At 39.7% G+C, this 17,129-nt stretch overlaps 1 protein-coding gene across 2 annotated transcripts in view; it reads left to right on the top strand.

Moving 5' to 3' along the window:
* The first annotated feature begins 3,889 nt into the window (after positions 1 to 3,889).
* RIMS1 (regulating synaptic membrane exocytosis 1) overlaps positions 3,890 to 17,129 on the top strand; it is a 494,019-nt gene continuing 480,779 nt past the window's right edge. Inside the window, exon 1 of one of the 2 annotated variants that reach the window (XM_023219183.1) lies at positions 3,890 to 4,373. In XM_023219183.1, coding sequence (XP_023074951.1) covers positions 4,210 to 4,373 — 164 coding nt within the window. In that variant the 5' untranslated portion in view covers positions 3,890 to 4,209. The remainder of the gene's footprint in view (positions 4,374 to 17,129) is intronic. The other variant, XM_023219184.2, reaches the window with a different exon arrangement.

Genomic DNA, 17,129 nt, shown 5'->3' with positions numbered 1-17,129 from the left:
TTTCTCAAAGACACATGGAGCCCAGGGAAATAACTATAAAAATGATTGAAAAATAGATTTCTCTTCATTAAGTTATCCAGATAATAGACATCAATCATTATTTCTCACAGTAATTTTAATGAATGGAAACCACATATTATGGACTGAATTGTATCCCTCTCAAATTCATATGTCCGAGTCCTGTCCTCAATTACCTTAGCATGTGACTGTATTTGGAGATAGTGTTCACATTAAAGATATAATTAAGGTTAAATAAAGAAGGGTCCCTAATCCAATAAATCTAGTGCCCTTATAAGTAGAGGGAGAGACATCGGGGATGCATGTGCACAGATAAAAGGCCATGTGAGGACACAGCAAGAAGGTGACCAGAACAAGCCTAAGTAAGAGAGAGGCCTTGGGACAAATCGAACCTGTTGACACCTAGATCTTGGATTTCTAGCCTCCAGAACTGGGAGAGAATAATAATTTCTGTTATTTAAGCCACCCGGTCTGTGGTATTTTGTAATGACAATTGGAGCAAATTAAGGCACTGCTATTAATTGTTCATTAGGTCCTTGCCTTCAAGAGCTTTCCTCAGGTAGTTCTAATGTCTACTGAAGCTTTATAATTCCTTTATTTGTATTTTAGAATAATATTATTAGAACCAACTAGATTGTAAACCTCTTGAGAACAAGGCATTTGTCCATTGTATCACTGCATTTCCTCACTGACTCACAGAAAAGCATCTGGTAGAATAAACATATCATCTATATTTCTACTTCCTTCTGTATATTAATAATTGAGGGATGACATAATACATCTCTTGGAAAGAGCAAGAAATAAGAAAAAGAGAACTACAAAGTGTTAAGCCCACAGTTAAGATGCTTCACATGTCTTCTTACTTAATACTTTTCTTCTACTGTGAGATAAATACCTTTATCCCCATTTTGCAGATGAAGAAACAGAGTTCAGAGAGGTTAACTGATTGCCCAAGATCATAAAACCATAAAATGTCATCAATTGCTTAATTATAGGAAAGAGGAAATCTGGCTATACAGCAGAACTTATGAAAAACAACTAAAACTTTTAGTGGACTACATGTTTATTTCAGTGACATCCTTATAAGTGATATGGCCATCAAAAAGTTAGAGCAATGTTAAGTTATGCAAATAAACATAATGACTACACTGCGTTATTGGGCATTCACTAAGTGTCAGGCACTGTTCTTGGTTACACATATTCTTGATACATATTCTGGAAGGCTAGTGGACAAAAACTTAAATGTGTTCAAAGGCAGATGATCAGTCTTTAAAATGAGGCTATACTGGTTGGATAAACTGTGAAGATTTACTCTGGAGAAGATTGAAAAGAACATGATAGCTGTGTCAAATATTTGAAAGGTTTTCAGTAAGAAGAGGGAGTTAGATGTAGCAGTGGAATTCAGAGGAAGTGAACCTACCACTACTGAAAGTATTAAAATAGATGTGTCCACGTAGAAGCAATTCCTGCATTTTATGGGAAATCAACTAAAGTCTTAAGTTCCTTAAACTTGAAGATTTTAAGACTAATAAGTATCATCATTCTAGTCATCTTCTCCATTAACAAAGTTAGGCTTGGAGAAAAAAACATGAGTGCTGACTTCCTTCTGGAGCTATTCTGAACAGCGAAATAAACTATCATCAAGGTGAACAGACAACCTAAAGAATAAGAGAAAATTTTTGCAATCCGTCCTCCTGACAAAGGTACAATATATCCAGAATCTACAAGGAACTTAAATAAATTTACAAGAAAAACAACAAACAACCCCATTAAAAAGTGGGCAAAGGACATGAATAGACACTTCTCAAAAGAAGACATTTATTCAGGCAACAAACATATGAAACAAAGCTCAACATCACTTATCATTAAATAAATGCAAATCAAAATCCCACTGAGATACCATTCATGCCAGTCAGAATGGCTATCATTAAAAGTCAAGAAACAACAAATGCTGGTGAGGCTGTGAAGAAATAGAAACACTTTTACACTGTTGGTGGGAATGCAAATTAGTTCAGCCATTGTGGAAGACAGTATGGCGAGTCCTCAAAGACCTAGAACCAGAAATACCATTTGACCCAGCAATCCCATCACTGGATATATGCCCAAAGGAATATAAATCATTATACTGTAAAGATACATGCACATGTATGCTCACTGCAGCACTATTCACAATAGCAAATACATGGAATCAACCCAAATGCCTGTCAACGATAGACTGGATAAAGAAAATGTAGTATGTATACACCATGGAACACTATTCAGCCATAAAAAAGAATGAGATCATGTCCTTTACAGGGACATGGATGGAGCTGGAAGCCATTGTTTTCAGCAAACTAACACAGGAACAGAAAATCAAACACCAGTTTCCCACTTATAAATGAGAGCTGAACAATGAGAACACCCGGACACAGGGAGAAGAACAACACACACTGGGGCCTGTGGTGGAGCGCAGGGAGAGCATCAGGACAAATAGCTAGTGCACGTGAGGCTTAATACCTAGGTGATGGGTTGATAGGTGCAGCAAACCACCGTGACACATGTTTACCTAGGTAACAAACCTCCACATCCAGCACATGTACTCCAGAACTTTAAATTAAATTAAGTTAAAAAAAATAGCCTAGGAGAGAAACATATCAATTATCTCATCATCATTGCTCAGGAGTCTTGACTAGGAAATTGTTGTTCAATGTGAACCCTTTTCTATATTGATTCTTTTATAATTATATCAAGAAAATTCAGTCTCCAGGTTTCAAAGCTGATAGCATTACCTATTTTGAAAGGATTGCCTATTTATTTTTGCCTTTATCAGCAAGAGAAGCTCATCCTTAACGCCTATCATTGGGCTAGGCATTAGCAGAAGCTTCTTAAATACAATAGGATATGGTTGAGTGTTTTTCTTATCTGGGATCAGTGTTTCTTGAGAAGTAGCTACAGAGATACTCTGAACTACATGTGAGTGAGTATGATGATAGTGAGCATCATCAGAGGAATTAGAGTAGATAACCCATGTGCAAGCACCAGAGAGCAGTTATGTGATGTGATGGGGCTACCTAGAGCCAAAAATGACAAATGAAAGAGTTACCGTGTTGTGGGGCATCTTGATACACTGCAGAACAGTCCTAGTGAGGACGAGTCAAGAAAGACACTGCATTGATGAGTACAATGTACCCAGAAAATCTAGGCTGTTGGAGGATGTGTGTGTCTGTGTGTGTGTGTGTATCAAAAGCATCCAAAAAAATCACATTGTTGTGGCTGTGAACACTTAACTAGTAAATAAGAAAGACACGGTGGCAGGGAGGAAAAAGAAAACGTATCCACAGGGTGTTCCATTCTGCCGTTCAGAACATTGTGGTTGCTCAAATAATATTAATGCTCTATGATGAAGATGGTAGCGAGGATGATGATGATTAATGCAACCCATGCAAAATAGGGCTGGGGAGGATGACACAGGCGAGGGACCAGAAGGGAGGATGACTCATGGGTGAGGGGTACCTGGGGATAGAGCGAGGTGCTGTGCACGTTGGCGGGTGTGAGGGGAGCGGCTGGGGCACGCGTGGCTCGGACTCAGGGAGTGGGCGGGTGGGTGCCCGTGGGCGGAACGGCTCCGGGACTGAGTGGCTGGCAGCTATGTCTGCGAGAGCAACGGCATCACCCTGGATGGAAGCCTCCGAGACTCCGCCTAACTGACACCCAAACTCTCCCTCTCCCTCCCGCAGCCCCAAACTGGAGGCAGCAGAGCCTGGGAGCAGCCTCCGCGGCGGCAGCGGCCGCCACAGCCCCAGCCCCAGCCCCAGCCCCGCCCCCGCCCCGCGCCCCGCCTGAGACGCCCGGATCGGCGGAGCCTGGCGCGAGCCCTCACCCCCTCGCCGCGCCCGCCGCGCCTCCGCCTGCCCGCCCCCGCCGGCCGAGGCTGGGCTGCGGGAGGCGGCCGGGCGGCCCCGAGCCTCGCTAGGGCGACCCAAACAAAGGCAGCATCCGGGGCTGGGTGGATGCAAACAACCATGAAAGACTGGGTTCTCGCTCTCCCCGGCTCTGCTGCTGCTGCCGCCGCCGCCGCTGCTCCTCCTCCTCCTGCCGCCGCCGCGAGGGCTCCGCTGTGAGGGGAAAGCAGGGGCGCAGCTGCTGGGCGTGCATCCGAAAGGTGAGAGAGCGAGCCAGAGAGCGAGCGGAGGGGGCGGGCAGGCCACGAAAATGTCCTCGGCCGTGGGGCCCCGCGGTCCTCGCCCACCCACGGTGCCTCCCCCCATGCAAGAGCTGCCCGACCTGAGCCACCTGACCGAGGAGGAGAGGAACATTATCATGGCAGTGATGGACCGGCAGAAGGAAGAGGAGGAAAAAGAAGAAGCCATGCTCAAGTAAGCCAGCCCCAGCCGCGCCATCCTTGCCTCCGTGCCTCCATCCGTCCATTCACCACTCACTCCCCTAGTCCTCGCGGCTGAGTGTGGGGAAGGGGCGGCCAGGGTGCTGGGTGCGGACGGAGGCGCCCGCCAGGGGCGCGGGGCTTGAGCAGGGAAGAGGTCAGGGGACTGGAGGAGGGAGGGGATATGCCACAAATCCAGGAACCCAAAGACAGGGGGAGGAGGGCTTCAGACTGGGGTGCAGAGGAGGGAGGGGTGGACGGGGGCCACGCTCGTGGTGGGAGGTGCCAGAAGCTGAGAGGTGCTGATCCCACCCAAGTGGAAGGTCCCTGGGCTGGGAGCAGGTTAGGGGGCAGGGGATGAGTAGAAACAAGGGGAGGCAGGATGAAGAGGTGCTGAGGACAGCTCCTCTTCTTTTCTTGGACTTGTTTAGCTGGTCGGGGTTACCCCAGTGAAGGGTGCCTATATTTATATAATAAAAATGCTTATTTTTAGTGTTAATTTGAGTAATCATTCATCTCACAGATCAAGGTTGGGTCTTTTTCTGGGCAGTTGCCATCTTTGGTAACCTGCCTCTCCAGCTTCTCTTTAACCTTTTATTCAGAGTCTTCTACACAGCATACCTGTGTGAAGACGGATTCTCTTCCCCATATGTAATGCCATTGGCAATACAAAGTTTTTAATAATGGGAGAAGCTGACAGGGGGACTCTGGCCTGAATAACATAGAGGTTCCTCTTTACTGCTTTCCAAGAGACCTCTGGGGCCTGTTCAGTTCCTGGAGGAAACAGTCCAATAAGGGATTGGAAATTGCACTCCTCCTCACTTCTTTAGAGCACATCAGCCCTTCAAGGGACCTCTGTCTGATGCCCCATTTTCCTGGGGATAGGGAGAAGATGGGGCTCCTTGCTGGTGGTGCAGGAGTGTGTGACACTGTCTGTGCTGCTAGTTGCCTCAGACAAAACTGCTTACAAGGGACTGGCAGAGAGACGGGGCTTTCCTTGCTTAGCATCACCCATAGAGTGGAGCAGAAGGAGGCTTCAACCCTGCCTTCCCTTGGGAAGTCTTCATGTATTCAGGAAAGTTTTCACTCTGAAGCAGGGGAATTTAGGGGCCCTGACTGTGAGTGACTCCTTGGTATCCCCTGCTTAGGCTGGAAGGTGTATCTGGGGTCAGGGGATTGGCATGAAGAGCCAAAGGGAACCTGTTGCATCTGGAGTTAGCTGATAGCAGAAGAGGGGTGGGGAGGGAGCAGGTGTGAAACCCAGACACAGAGCACACTCAGCATGGCCTCTCCCCCACCCCCAGAAGTGCCTCCTGGAGAGAAGACGCTGCCGAGGAAGATTTCTTCCGCTTCCCCTCAGTGCAGCAGTGCCTCATAGGAGAGGAATGGAGGGAGGTTGCATTCACAGACTGATGGTTCCCCAACCAGGGCAACTGACACTCAGATATGGGAGGGGGATATTGAGGGAGAGATGTGGCTGTTAGGTCACAGCAAAATCGTAGAAATCCAGTCATTCCTGTCCTTTCATTGTAGATTCAGAAAAGGGCCATTAACTCCGAAGGCCAGAGCTGGCCTGGTTCTATAAAGAGCAGCAGGTTTCTGAATTCCCTGCTCCTTCTCATCCAAAAACCAAATACTTTAAGCCTGCCGGCTTGAGGGAGGCAGAACCCTCGTTAATCTGCTGCCTGTCCCTAGTGGAAGAATGATGTCCCTGGTGCTGCAGGCTTCCCCTCTTCTGAGACTGGAAGTAATGGATGGTGTCTAATGGTGCTACTGTCTGTCTGTCTGGTTGTCAGTCCATCTGTCCTCACTGGTTGCAGCTCCTGCCACCTGTCCTGAACACCTTTTCTGCTTGTCAGGATTTACAGGTTTGCTGCTGTTCCTTTTGCTGTTTGCTGCAGACAGCAGGTGGATGGAGGCCTCCAGTAGCTAGTGGAAAATATGGGCTGCTGCTTGCCAGAGTCCGGATAGGAAGGGGAAGGCACAGTGCAAGTAGTGGCCATCACACCTCTTCATTGGCTGTCTCAAGCGTGGTGGAGAGTGAGGGATTTTAAGTGGGAGTGGGTGAGTTTTAGGACAGAATTCCAAATCTGCTAACTGCCAAAGGACAGCAATTATAGATTGTATGGGCTTATGTGGGCAAATACAAATTAGGAGCACTGTCCAACTGCTCATGTCTAACACATCTTTTCCACTGCTTTTCCTGTGACTGCTTTCTACTGGCTTGCATATATTGTTCCTTTATTGCATGGATTCACAAAATATCACAGTATGTGATGCTGTTATACAACAGCTCTCTGTAATCCTGGACCTCTGTATTAACTTTATCAGTCAGCCTCCTCTGCTAATGTCTTGGCCTTTTGTTCAGTGACAGATTGGTGAGTGTTTTGGAATCCCAGTTTGCTGCCATGTAAGCATGTCATATTGTCTGCAATTAGTGGAAAAGTGCTGTACTTTTTTTTTTTTAAATAGGGGACACTTTATGTCTTAAAAACTGGGGATAATGGGAACTATTCAGATGACACATATATATGAGGACATAATGACACATAGTCATAGATGGTTGCCTTTTTAAAACTTTGTGTTAAAATAGATTGGAAAACAGGATTCTTTTAACAGGGCTTTAAAATATTGTTACATCAGAGAAAAGTTTTTGTGGTAATTATTGGTGATCATAATCACATATCTGAGAAATTACTTTCACAAAAGGCACTACAAAGCTTAAGTTCTGGCAATACAGCAATTAGACTTAAAATTCACTTGTGTTATCAGTGCAGAACTATCTCCTTAATCTACCTACTGTGTATGCTGTCTCTCTTCACAATGTATAAAAATAGGCACCGAGAGAAAATAGAAAATGATGGATAAATCTGTGAAACCAACATTATAAAATATCAATTAAAATGTATTTGTAAGTTTCATCGGCCTTGATTGTAAATTACTAGTTGAATTTGGTTTTGAGAATGTCTTTAAATATGTATAAATGGAAAAAAAATCAAGCTACTTTCAAGTCAAGATTTTAGAAAAATTTTATTTTAAATTGAAAGTACTTTATCATAAAAAGATTTCATTTTGTTGGTAAAGTACACTAATTTTAAGTTCCATGGCCATGTAACTGGAAATAGTTGGCTCCCACAAATTATGTTTAATGATTGACTTAATTATCTGCAAATTAGAGGTCTTTTCTTAATAGTGTTTTGGATGTGAGTGTGTACATGCATGTATACACACACGTGTATTCTGAAGGCTTTCTGAAACCTAACTTTCTCAATGAATACTCCTTCAAGTAACTGTTACTAGACATCATGAGCCAATATATTGCATAGGCTGAAAACTGCATTATCTGGGACCTAAATCAGAGAAGATCTCATTAGATCTAGAATCTTACTCCTTTTTGTAAAAAAAAAAAAAAAAAAAAAAAAAAAAAAAGCTTCATAGAGAAAGCAGCTACTGAATAGTAAGAGAAGAGAAAAAATATAGAGAGTTCAGGTGATGATTTGAGGATGAGAATTGAGTACCATATTGGAATATAATGTAAATAGCTAACACTTATTGAACATTAACCTCACACTAGCTCTTATTCTAAGTTATTTAATCTAATGCCAAATAGTTAAACTGTGCTCAAGTTTATTATAAGTATAAATATTTGGATTCTCACAATAGCCTGTGCAGAAGGTAAACCAAATAATATAATTCTCACATCCTCACACTACACTCAGAGAAGTTCAGTAATATCCTAAACTGACTCACATAAACATGGTCCAATCAGGATTCAAAATCAGACCTTTTAGTCTAAATCCAAGTATTTTCCTGTATACTACACTGTCTTCCTACCAAGAAGAAGCACCTATTTCATTTATCTTTTCTTTAAATGAATTTATAGTCTTTTCTCAGTTGTGGAGAAGTGGCTTGGCAAAAGATTAGGCTCATTCAGATCAACTGCTTCAGATCATAACAGAGCCTGGGGCTTCACCTATACTCTTTCATAGAGTGCTAGAAGATAAGGAAAAGCATCACAGTATAGTGGAAAGACCATTAACTTTGTATCCAAGTGTTTTTAGGTTCTAGTTCTAGTTCTGCCACTTACTGTGCAAACGTGGACAAGCAAATTAAATTGAGATTGTATGAAGTTTCATTTTTTTCCTACAAATCCTTAAATCCATGGTATGAATTGATTTATAAAGAGTATTGACTTTGGGCTTCTCCTTCTCTTCTTAACAGGTAACCTAGCATTTGCTTTCTAATCATCCATAATTTCTACTTTTTTCCTGCAAAGGAGACAGAAAGTAGAATGAGGAGAATTCCCATAACTTCAGCTTTCCTCCTCCTCTTACTTACTTTACACAAATACAATATTGTGGCCTGAAATATATCCATAAGGCTCATTATGAGAGATCCCAGTTACCAACTGGGAAAAGAAGAAAAGTGGAAGGAAAATCTGGGAAACCTTGAGGGGGATGAGGATATAATTCCCATGTATGCAGGTATCATATTTTCATTATGGTTTGCAAAGATTTTAATACCTTACACCCCCAAATATGAAAAAGGCATTATTTAAGTAAATAGATTACTAAATTAGAAGGAGAATATGGAAACCAGTGTGGGCTGGATGTGCTACTGCTCACTTGACTAATAGGAGCATAATGTCTTTGGAATGTTATTTGCTCAACTTTTTAAAAGAGGAGAACAATTTGTGTAAGCTTGTGCAGTGAGCTTCCTGGAAAGATATCAAATATGAATTCCTAAAATCATATTATTATGCTCCCATACCTGTAATAAGCAGATGGATGAGGTTGCAGTACCGTGGATTATAAAGTACATTGTATTGCATTTCATTTGTCCTCATGGACTGTTTTCTACTTTTATACATTTGGTCCTGTGACATGAGTTGGGTATTTTAGAGCTGGTCCTGAGAGTCGAAGTAAATTTGCCCGAGGCACATGGCAGCTAGCATAATGAATCCAGAACCCATGTACACTGACCTCTAACCTTTAATGTTCTTTTAAGTGTTTAAAAAAGTGCATTGAGTGGTGGGTATTATGTTTCCTTCATCTATTGGGAAGAAGACTAACATTTATTGTTTGTCTTCTACATGTTATGCATTTGGCTGGATGCTTTATGAATTTTACTCACCGAGGCTCACCTCTTGATGAGAAGTCTAGCCTGTGAGTATTTATTAGTTTTCCAGTATTAGTGAAATTTCCCAGAACTAGCTCGGTACCTTCCTGACCCTTTGGCCATGACATTTGATTCTGGAGTCCAGAGAACAAAACTTAAAGGAGTGAAAGAGGAGCTTCATGTGACTAGTAACATGTTCTGCCCTTTTCTGAGGGTGGGCTCTCCAGAACTATCTGGCTTCCCCAGTTCTGGCCCGTGGTGACTCTCTGACCTCATTTGTACCTGGAGTTTTCCTTATCTGCTTGCTGTTTTGCCCACAGGGTTCCCTAATACCATAGCATTTTCCCACCATTCCACCTAACCATGAGTTATCGTTGTTTGCCACTATTGTTCTGAATTTTACTTATTGAATAGATTATTTCTAACAAAGTGTTATATGATATTTAATTCAACAAGATCCTCATTTCAGGTATTAAAATTGGGTCAAGCATTAGGCTGTTGGGGTAGAATAAAGGCGAATCCTCTGCTTACAGCCCAATGTTGGCTGAGTTCCTATCATTTTATAATTGCCATAGTCAGAAAAAGAGGTGAGTGTTGGATAGTTGGGTAGGACACTGAACTAGATTCTGGTCTTAACATGAGTTTTTATAGGTGTGAACATTGTCAGGATAATCCATCCAAGCATCAGATTTTATATGTAAAGTGGAATTTATAATGGCAGTCCTTCTAATTTGTGAAGCTTTAAAATGATAGTGGAGGCATCGTATCCTCCAAATTGCTGTTTCCAAGAAAGGAGCCATTATTATTCTTATTCATTAAAACTGTAGAAGAATACCAAGATTATATCTTCCGGTCGTCTTTGAAGGTACTGGGGGGCTTGGGAAGATGAGCTCTTGGAGAACAGCCCATCTATCCTTTCATTCTAGCAATGCAGTGTTGCCAGGGTTGCAGCTCCCAGCGTGAGAATATGACAAGGTGTTAAAAGGTAAAATGAGTTCAGGGCTTGGTCTGAGACTATATTTACCTTTTTTCTTTTCTTTTTTTTTCCCCCCTCTCATTAAATAGTTTGTATGTGTTTTTAGCACAAAAAGGAATGTGGGCAAAATTATAAAGTTTGAAAGATCTACAAGGCAATCGTAATTCAAAAACGAGAAGAGAAGAGAAATTAGCTTGGGGTAATTTCCTCATCTTTCACAGAAAAAAAATCTGGAGAAATACAATGATAATTTTAGTGTCACTGGGTTTAATAAATTATTCATTTTCAGAATTAGCTGAATAAGGGGTCGTATATTTGTCAGGTAGTTTTCTTTCATGTAAACGTACTAGTTTACCATTGAGTGATGTAATAAATTGCATGTATTTAAGAACTTTTTAAGGTTCTTTATTGGATGACTTAGGTTTTCTGTATTTATATTCTGACATGCTTACACTGAGTTCATATACACTTATTTTGACTAGGTTACTTTTGTGTGGAAAGCAAGAGGGAGATATTCAGCAGAATTGATTTTAGATGTTTCTGCTTCTGTTGCAATATTATGAAAACTTCCTGTTCATACGAATGCTTACTTAAAGGCAAAATAGAGCTGTTTAAAAGGAAGGTGACTGTACATTTTGATTTTCCTTTATCTCTTTATACCAATTTCCTGCTATAATTCTGTGTAGTATCCTCTTCTCTCAATTTTGAGTTTTCAGCCCGGATGATAAATTATATTGTCTTCCTCTTTTTAAATCTTGCTTTCTCTGCCCCAAATTCTTCATTTATAACTTCAGACAATCAAGAAATTAACAGTCTTAAAATATATCTCACCAATAAGTAATGCAAGTGAGTGGTAGATATAAAATCTTGATCATTGTTTGGTAAATGGGGAACACTGTTTCTGAGAGTGAGATATCAGCCGGGCGCGGTGGCTCAAGCCTGTAATCCCAACACTTTGGGAGGCCGAAGCAGGTGGATCACTTGAGCTCAGGAGTTTGAGACCAGCCCAGCCAACATGGTAAAACTGTCTCTACTAAAAACACAAAAAATTAGCCAGGTATGGTGGAGTGCACCTGTAATCCCAGGTACTCAGGAGGCTGAGGCAGAATCGCTTGAAACCAGGAGGCAGAGGCTGCAGTGAGCTGAGATCCTGCCACTGCAGTCTAGCCTGGGCAACAGAGTGAGACTCTGTCTAAAAAAAAGCAAAAAAAAAAAAAAAAAAAAAAAAAGGAAATAAGGTATTATCTTTTATGGAATCTCAACAGAATGATACTTTTTATGGCAAAGCTGAATTTAAAATTTCAAAACATTTTTCAAATAATAGTGGTTATGAATTGCAGCTTCATACAGGACTCTTTTTATGAGAATCCTCCTTTGAGCCTTGCAAAGAGCAGCCTGCAGTTTAGCGAAGACATCTTTAATGTGTGAGAATTTATTTAAATAGATTTTGGGATGTAATATTTTGATATTCCTCTGAGTTTGGATGGCAAAATAAGGTAATGTTACAGAAAGTAATTTCATGTTATTTGTAGTATTTTGATAATTCCTCTGATGTTTAGATAGTAAAATAAGGTAATGTTATAGAAAGTAATTGCATGCGATTTGTAAGTAATCAATGCACTTAATTATAATATTAGCTATTTTAAAGAAGCATAATGAATGAAAGATATTTTATGTAATACAGAAAATAATACCATACTAATTATTGATACATTATTTAGTATTTGTTTGTATTACCCATCATTATGCCAGGTAATTTAATTATGGTCTGGAAGATGCTAGTATATTTACATAGAAAATGTATGTGAATTGAAAACCAATTAAGATATCTGTACTGTCATATAAATGTCTTACACTACTTAGCTTCTTTTAATGGACTCTCATGCATAATATACACACTCACAAGTAGAAACTAAGGTAGTAATATTGATGGAGTTTTCTTGCTGTATTTGCTAGACTTTGCATCATCTATTTGATTAGTTCACAACTTACATACCTACATATGGCTTTCTGTACTTAAAGCAGTATTGCTTAATATTTGAAGACTATTCTTAATCTCAAGAATATATTTTAAAGTTGTAAGTTATTGGTGCACAAGCATTGTGTGCCACATTATTGTTTTTGTTGTTTAAACACAGCTTTTTACAAAAGTAGCAAGAAACTCTTTGAGGCTGGGTGCGGTGGCTCATGCCTGTAATCCCAGCACTTTGAGGGGCTGAGGAGGGCGGATTATCTGAGGTCAGGAGTTTGATACCAGACTGGCCACATGGCGAAACCTCGTCTCTACTAAAACTAAAAACATTAGCCGGCGTGGTGATGCATGTCTGTAATCCCAGCTACTTGGGAGGCTGAGGCAGGAGAATCTCTTGAACCCAGGAGGCAGAGATTGCAGTGAGCGGAGATTGCACCTCTGCACTCCAGCCTGGGTGACAGAGCGAGACTCCCTCTCAAAAAAAAAAAAAAGAAAAGAAAAGAAACGAAACTCTTTGATAGGATGTCTAGCTGTTTTGTTTTCAATTATGTGGTTTTTATTCTGGAAAAAGCAGGCAGATTGTATATGAAGTACCTAGGGTATGTAAAAATCAATGTATTGGGTTTCTTTAACTATATGGCAGTATATATCCACATTTAGAGGTTCTATCGAGGTCAGAAAGATTACTTAGTGTGTTGGTAGAAAGAGACGAAAACAAAAGTAAAGTAACCAAATGGCTTTTCCTTTTATATTTCACACAGCTTAGCAGATTTATCTTCCTTGGCTATCTCTGTATTGCAATATATTGGAGCTTAAGTCTTCTTTCCTAACCCCTTTTTTTCTGGGAAAAAATGAAGACTTTTATATCCTAGTATCTGAAATAAAGGGATATTGAAATGAACAGTCTCATTTATTTTAGATATTAAAATTTTGGTAAGATCCAAAATCCTAAAGAGATTCTACTTTTATATTATTCATGATCATGACAATTTTCATAAAATGTAATTTTGAAAAATAAAATACAGTAAAATCTTCTTATACTGAGAATGGATATTTCAATTTACAACTGTCTATGTACCCTAGGTCAAATCTAGCCACTTAATATATAGCAACCTGGAGTAAAAACTTGATGCTATTCTGAAAAAGATATTATGGTCTAAGTATCATGCCAGACACAAGCATTAGAAAAGGATTTTATGGTATTTAGAGCTCCAAAAGCCTAAGCTCTAGCAGTCACTATTGGGTGCAACTATGACTGATAATCAGTCAAGGGGCTATCTAGTCCCTAACTTCCATAAATGCAGCATAGTTAAAGGCTGTAGGAGGTCCACATGCAATATACCAGGCCACAAGAAGATAAACATGGTACCAGGCCACAAGAAGCAGATACTTTTGCTGGTAAGGTTGTGCAAATTTTAAAAAATATGACATACGCATTTTGAAAAAAGACTAAATACTCAAGAACACAAAATAGTGCAAATTGAGTGGTGGTTATGATAAGAGGTGAAGAAACTTTTGAAGCTCCCTCTTGCCCTTGCTTCTATAATTCCATATCCTTTTGATTTGCCTTCAGTGTTTCTAAATGCTTCTATTTTATCATCTCTCAAATCTCAAATGTTGGCATTCTCATGGGGTCCTATTCTCCATATTGTCCCATTTTATATGCAGTTCCTTGTGAATCTCCAACGATGGCTCCAACCATATATACGTCAATGATCCCCAGATCTATATTACTGCATTAGAATTTTCTACTAAATTCTAGATTCATGTCCTTAACCACCTGTTCAGTTTCTCTACCTGAGTGTCCTGTAGGCACTTTAACTTTATTGTGTCCTGTTGTAAATTTCTTGACTTTCTGCCTGAAAGCAGTGTCTCTGTATTTCTTGTCTGTGTAAGTAGCATCACCACTGCAACTCCTCATTTCAACCATCATCAAATCCTACAGATTTAATCTTTTGGAATATTTTAAATGTCTATCTTATTTTCCAATCCCATTGTCATTACCTTAATGTAGGCTCTCTTCAGTACTTATCTGGATGCCTGAAGGAACCTCCTGATTCATTTTTCTACCACTAATCAGAATTCCTCCAATCTGATCTGATCTCCACATTGCTGCCAGATAAATATTTCTAAAATTCGTCTGATCATGTCTCTCCCATAAAACCTGCTTGCTTTCAGAGTAAAGTTTAAACTTCGTAATCTGGATCCTACTTGCTATTTCTGTTCTCTGGTCTGTGAATACATCCCTGCCATAGTCTTGCTGAACTAGTTCTGAAGGGTAATTGCTACTTCACAACATGGTGACCCAACTCATACTTTTCTCTCCATCAGAAATATCCTTTTAAATCTGACTAAGTTTTACCTAGCCTTTTTAATTACCTCAAGTGACACCTTATCTGTTATATCTTCCCAGACTTTCCAAATAGATTTTGGTATTTGTCTGAACCTCTTTTGATTGTTTTATTTGATTTTTGTCATAACCTCTTTCTCTTAACGGTTTCCTCTCAGTACAGCATAAATTCTGGAAAGGAGGATCATTCTTATTTGAATCCCTCATATAAGCATATTGCCTGGCATAGAATAGGTGACCATTTTTTTAAACTGTGTATATGGATGAATGAATGAATAGATTCAGGGAATATGGACTGGAGGAGTCACCCAGGGCTGCTAAGGGTATAAGCAGGAGGGTAGAGTGGGATGGTTATTCTAACCACGGGAATTCAGTCAGCAAATTTTGAAAACAAGCAGTGAGTTGAGTGCTTTTGGTTATTGAGAGAACCAGGTTGACCAGAGCTTATGAGGAAAATATATTGGACACTAGACATTATAAGATAAAATTAATGTATAATTTTTGATGGCCTGTTGTATCTTGATTTATCATTCTTAGGTTTTTGAAAGATGGCATTCTTAAAGTATTTGAATATAAGGAGGATGTAAATAATATATTTTAAAAAGTAATCCTCCGGACAGACATGCTTAATGGAAACATTTTCTTGAAACAAAACATCTCTAACTTCCATAACAATGTATCACATAGTACTGTTAGTTTTCTGATTTGATATTTAGAACTAGATCAGTAGTGTTTCCAGAAAGCATTCTACTGATTATATTTTTTAATGAAAGGATACCTCAGTTAGGTCATCTTCTAGACTTAAAATCCTTGAAGGCAGGTATCTTATATTGATCATCTTTTCATTTTCATTGCCTAATTCTGTAACCCATACATAATGGGCCTCTAGCAAGTGCTGTGGAACTAAGTTGTATAGCCTGTGTGCCCAGGACACAACAGCACTGACTTTTGCATTTCAGAATTAGGCCGAGTTGAGGTGTGAGGGGGAACTCAGTGTCTATGTCATCCAACACTGGTAAATTCTCAGCTCACCTGCAAATACCTGTACCTAGAGCAGCATCACTAATACATATCAGATGCCTCAGAACCTTTCTGAACATAGTGCTCCAGGCCATCAATTAAGAAGAGTTGGCAGGAAAGATGGCAATAAACATGTAAGCCACTGAGGATTTATTTCTACTCTAAGAAGAGAAAACTGAGGCCAGAGACTCAGGATTTCTTTTTTAATTAGTGAGAGAGCTAGGGATAGGACTCCAGGTCTTCTGTGTCCTAGTACGGTGGTTTTTTTCCACCGTCACCCTTTTGACACTTGGTTTCCTTTTAACTACCAGCACATTCGAACATTTAATTTTTTTTCATTTCTGTTTTTATTTGCTTGCTCTTTAAGATACTATTTGTTATAGAAAACTCCATGAACACTTATAATTACTTTGTGCATTTTGAATTTGGTTTTATTAAGTAAATAATATATAAGTAAATTATTGCCAGGTTATATAAGTACATTGGTGCCAGGGACTAAGAAATATTTTATTTAAAGATTCCCTTTGGAATCATATTTGTTGAAATTTTATTTAAGCTATATCAACATTTCTTAATTGTGATAATTTTGTTTTTAATTTTAAATTTTTCCCTGAAAAGTACATTTTTACTAGCAGTAATTTATTTATGATTCCAAATAACTTTTCCTATTATGCTTTTGAATTATGTATATATTAAAATAATTTTTTTTTAACTTTTAAAAGCCAGTTGATTTTTGCTCACAACGAAGAAGAGCTTTCTTTGGTTCCTCTTCACTTGGAGGTTTGACTTCAATTAGACTGTGGGTCAATAATTCAAGGAAAGTTAGTGGGATGAGGCACGAATGACTACTCACATATATATCTAAGAACTTGTATTTGTATACACACACACACATATATATACTCTCATCTCACCTGTGCCTCCATACATATAATATCTCACACCCATGTTCCTAAAGTCTTGAAACATTCTTCCTATAAAGTCTTAAGGAAGTTAATTCTATCTAATTTACCAGAATTTATATATTTGTATGATCTAGACATGCCTTGCAGTACCTTCTGCACCCACAGACCTTTCTATGGATTTTATGCCAGTGGCTATTCTGAAAGAAGCAGCCTTACATCCATATGATCCCAACATGGCTATAGCTAACTGGACTAATGGTGGACACCTGACCCAAGACCAGGTGATTTATTGACTGGTCAAATACTAATGAGAGTGTCTTTCAAATTTTTAAATAGAAAATAATCAGAGGGCCAAAGAAAATGAATGATCCACATTCGTTTGTTCTTGAAGCAAAAATGGATTGAGCACT

Source organism: Piliocolobus tephrosceles, chromosome 5, assembly GCF_002776525.5.
Source record: "Piliocolobus tephrosceles isolate RC106 chromosome 5, ASM277652v3, whole genome shotgun sequence".
NCBI lineage: Eukaryota > Metazoa > Chordata > Mammalia > Primates > Cercopithecidae > Piliocolobus > Piliocolobus tephrosceles.
This window is presented reverse-complemented; position numbering and strand designations above follow the sequence as displayed.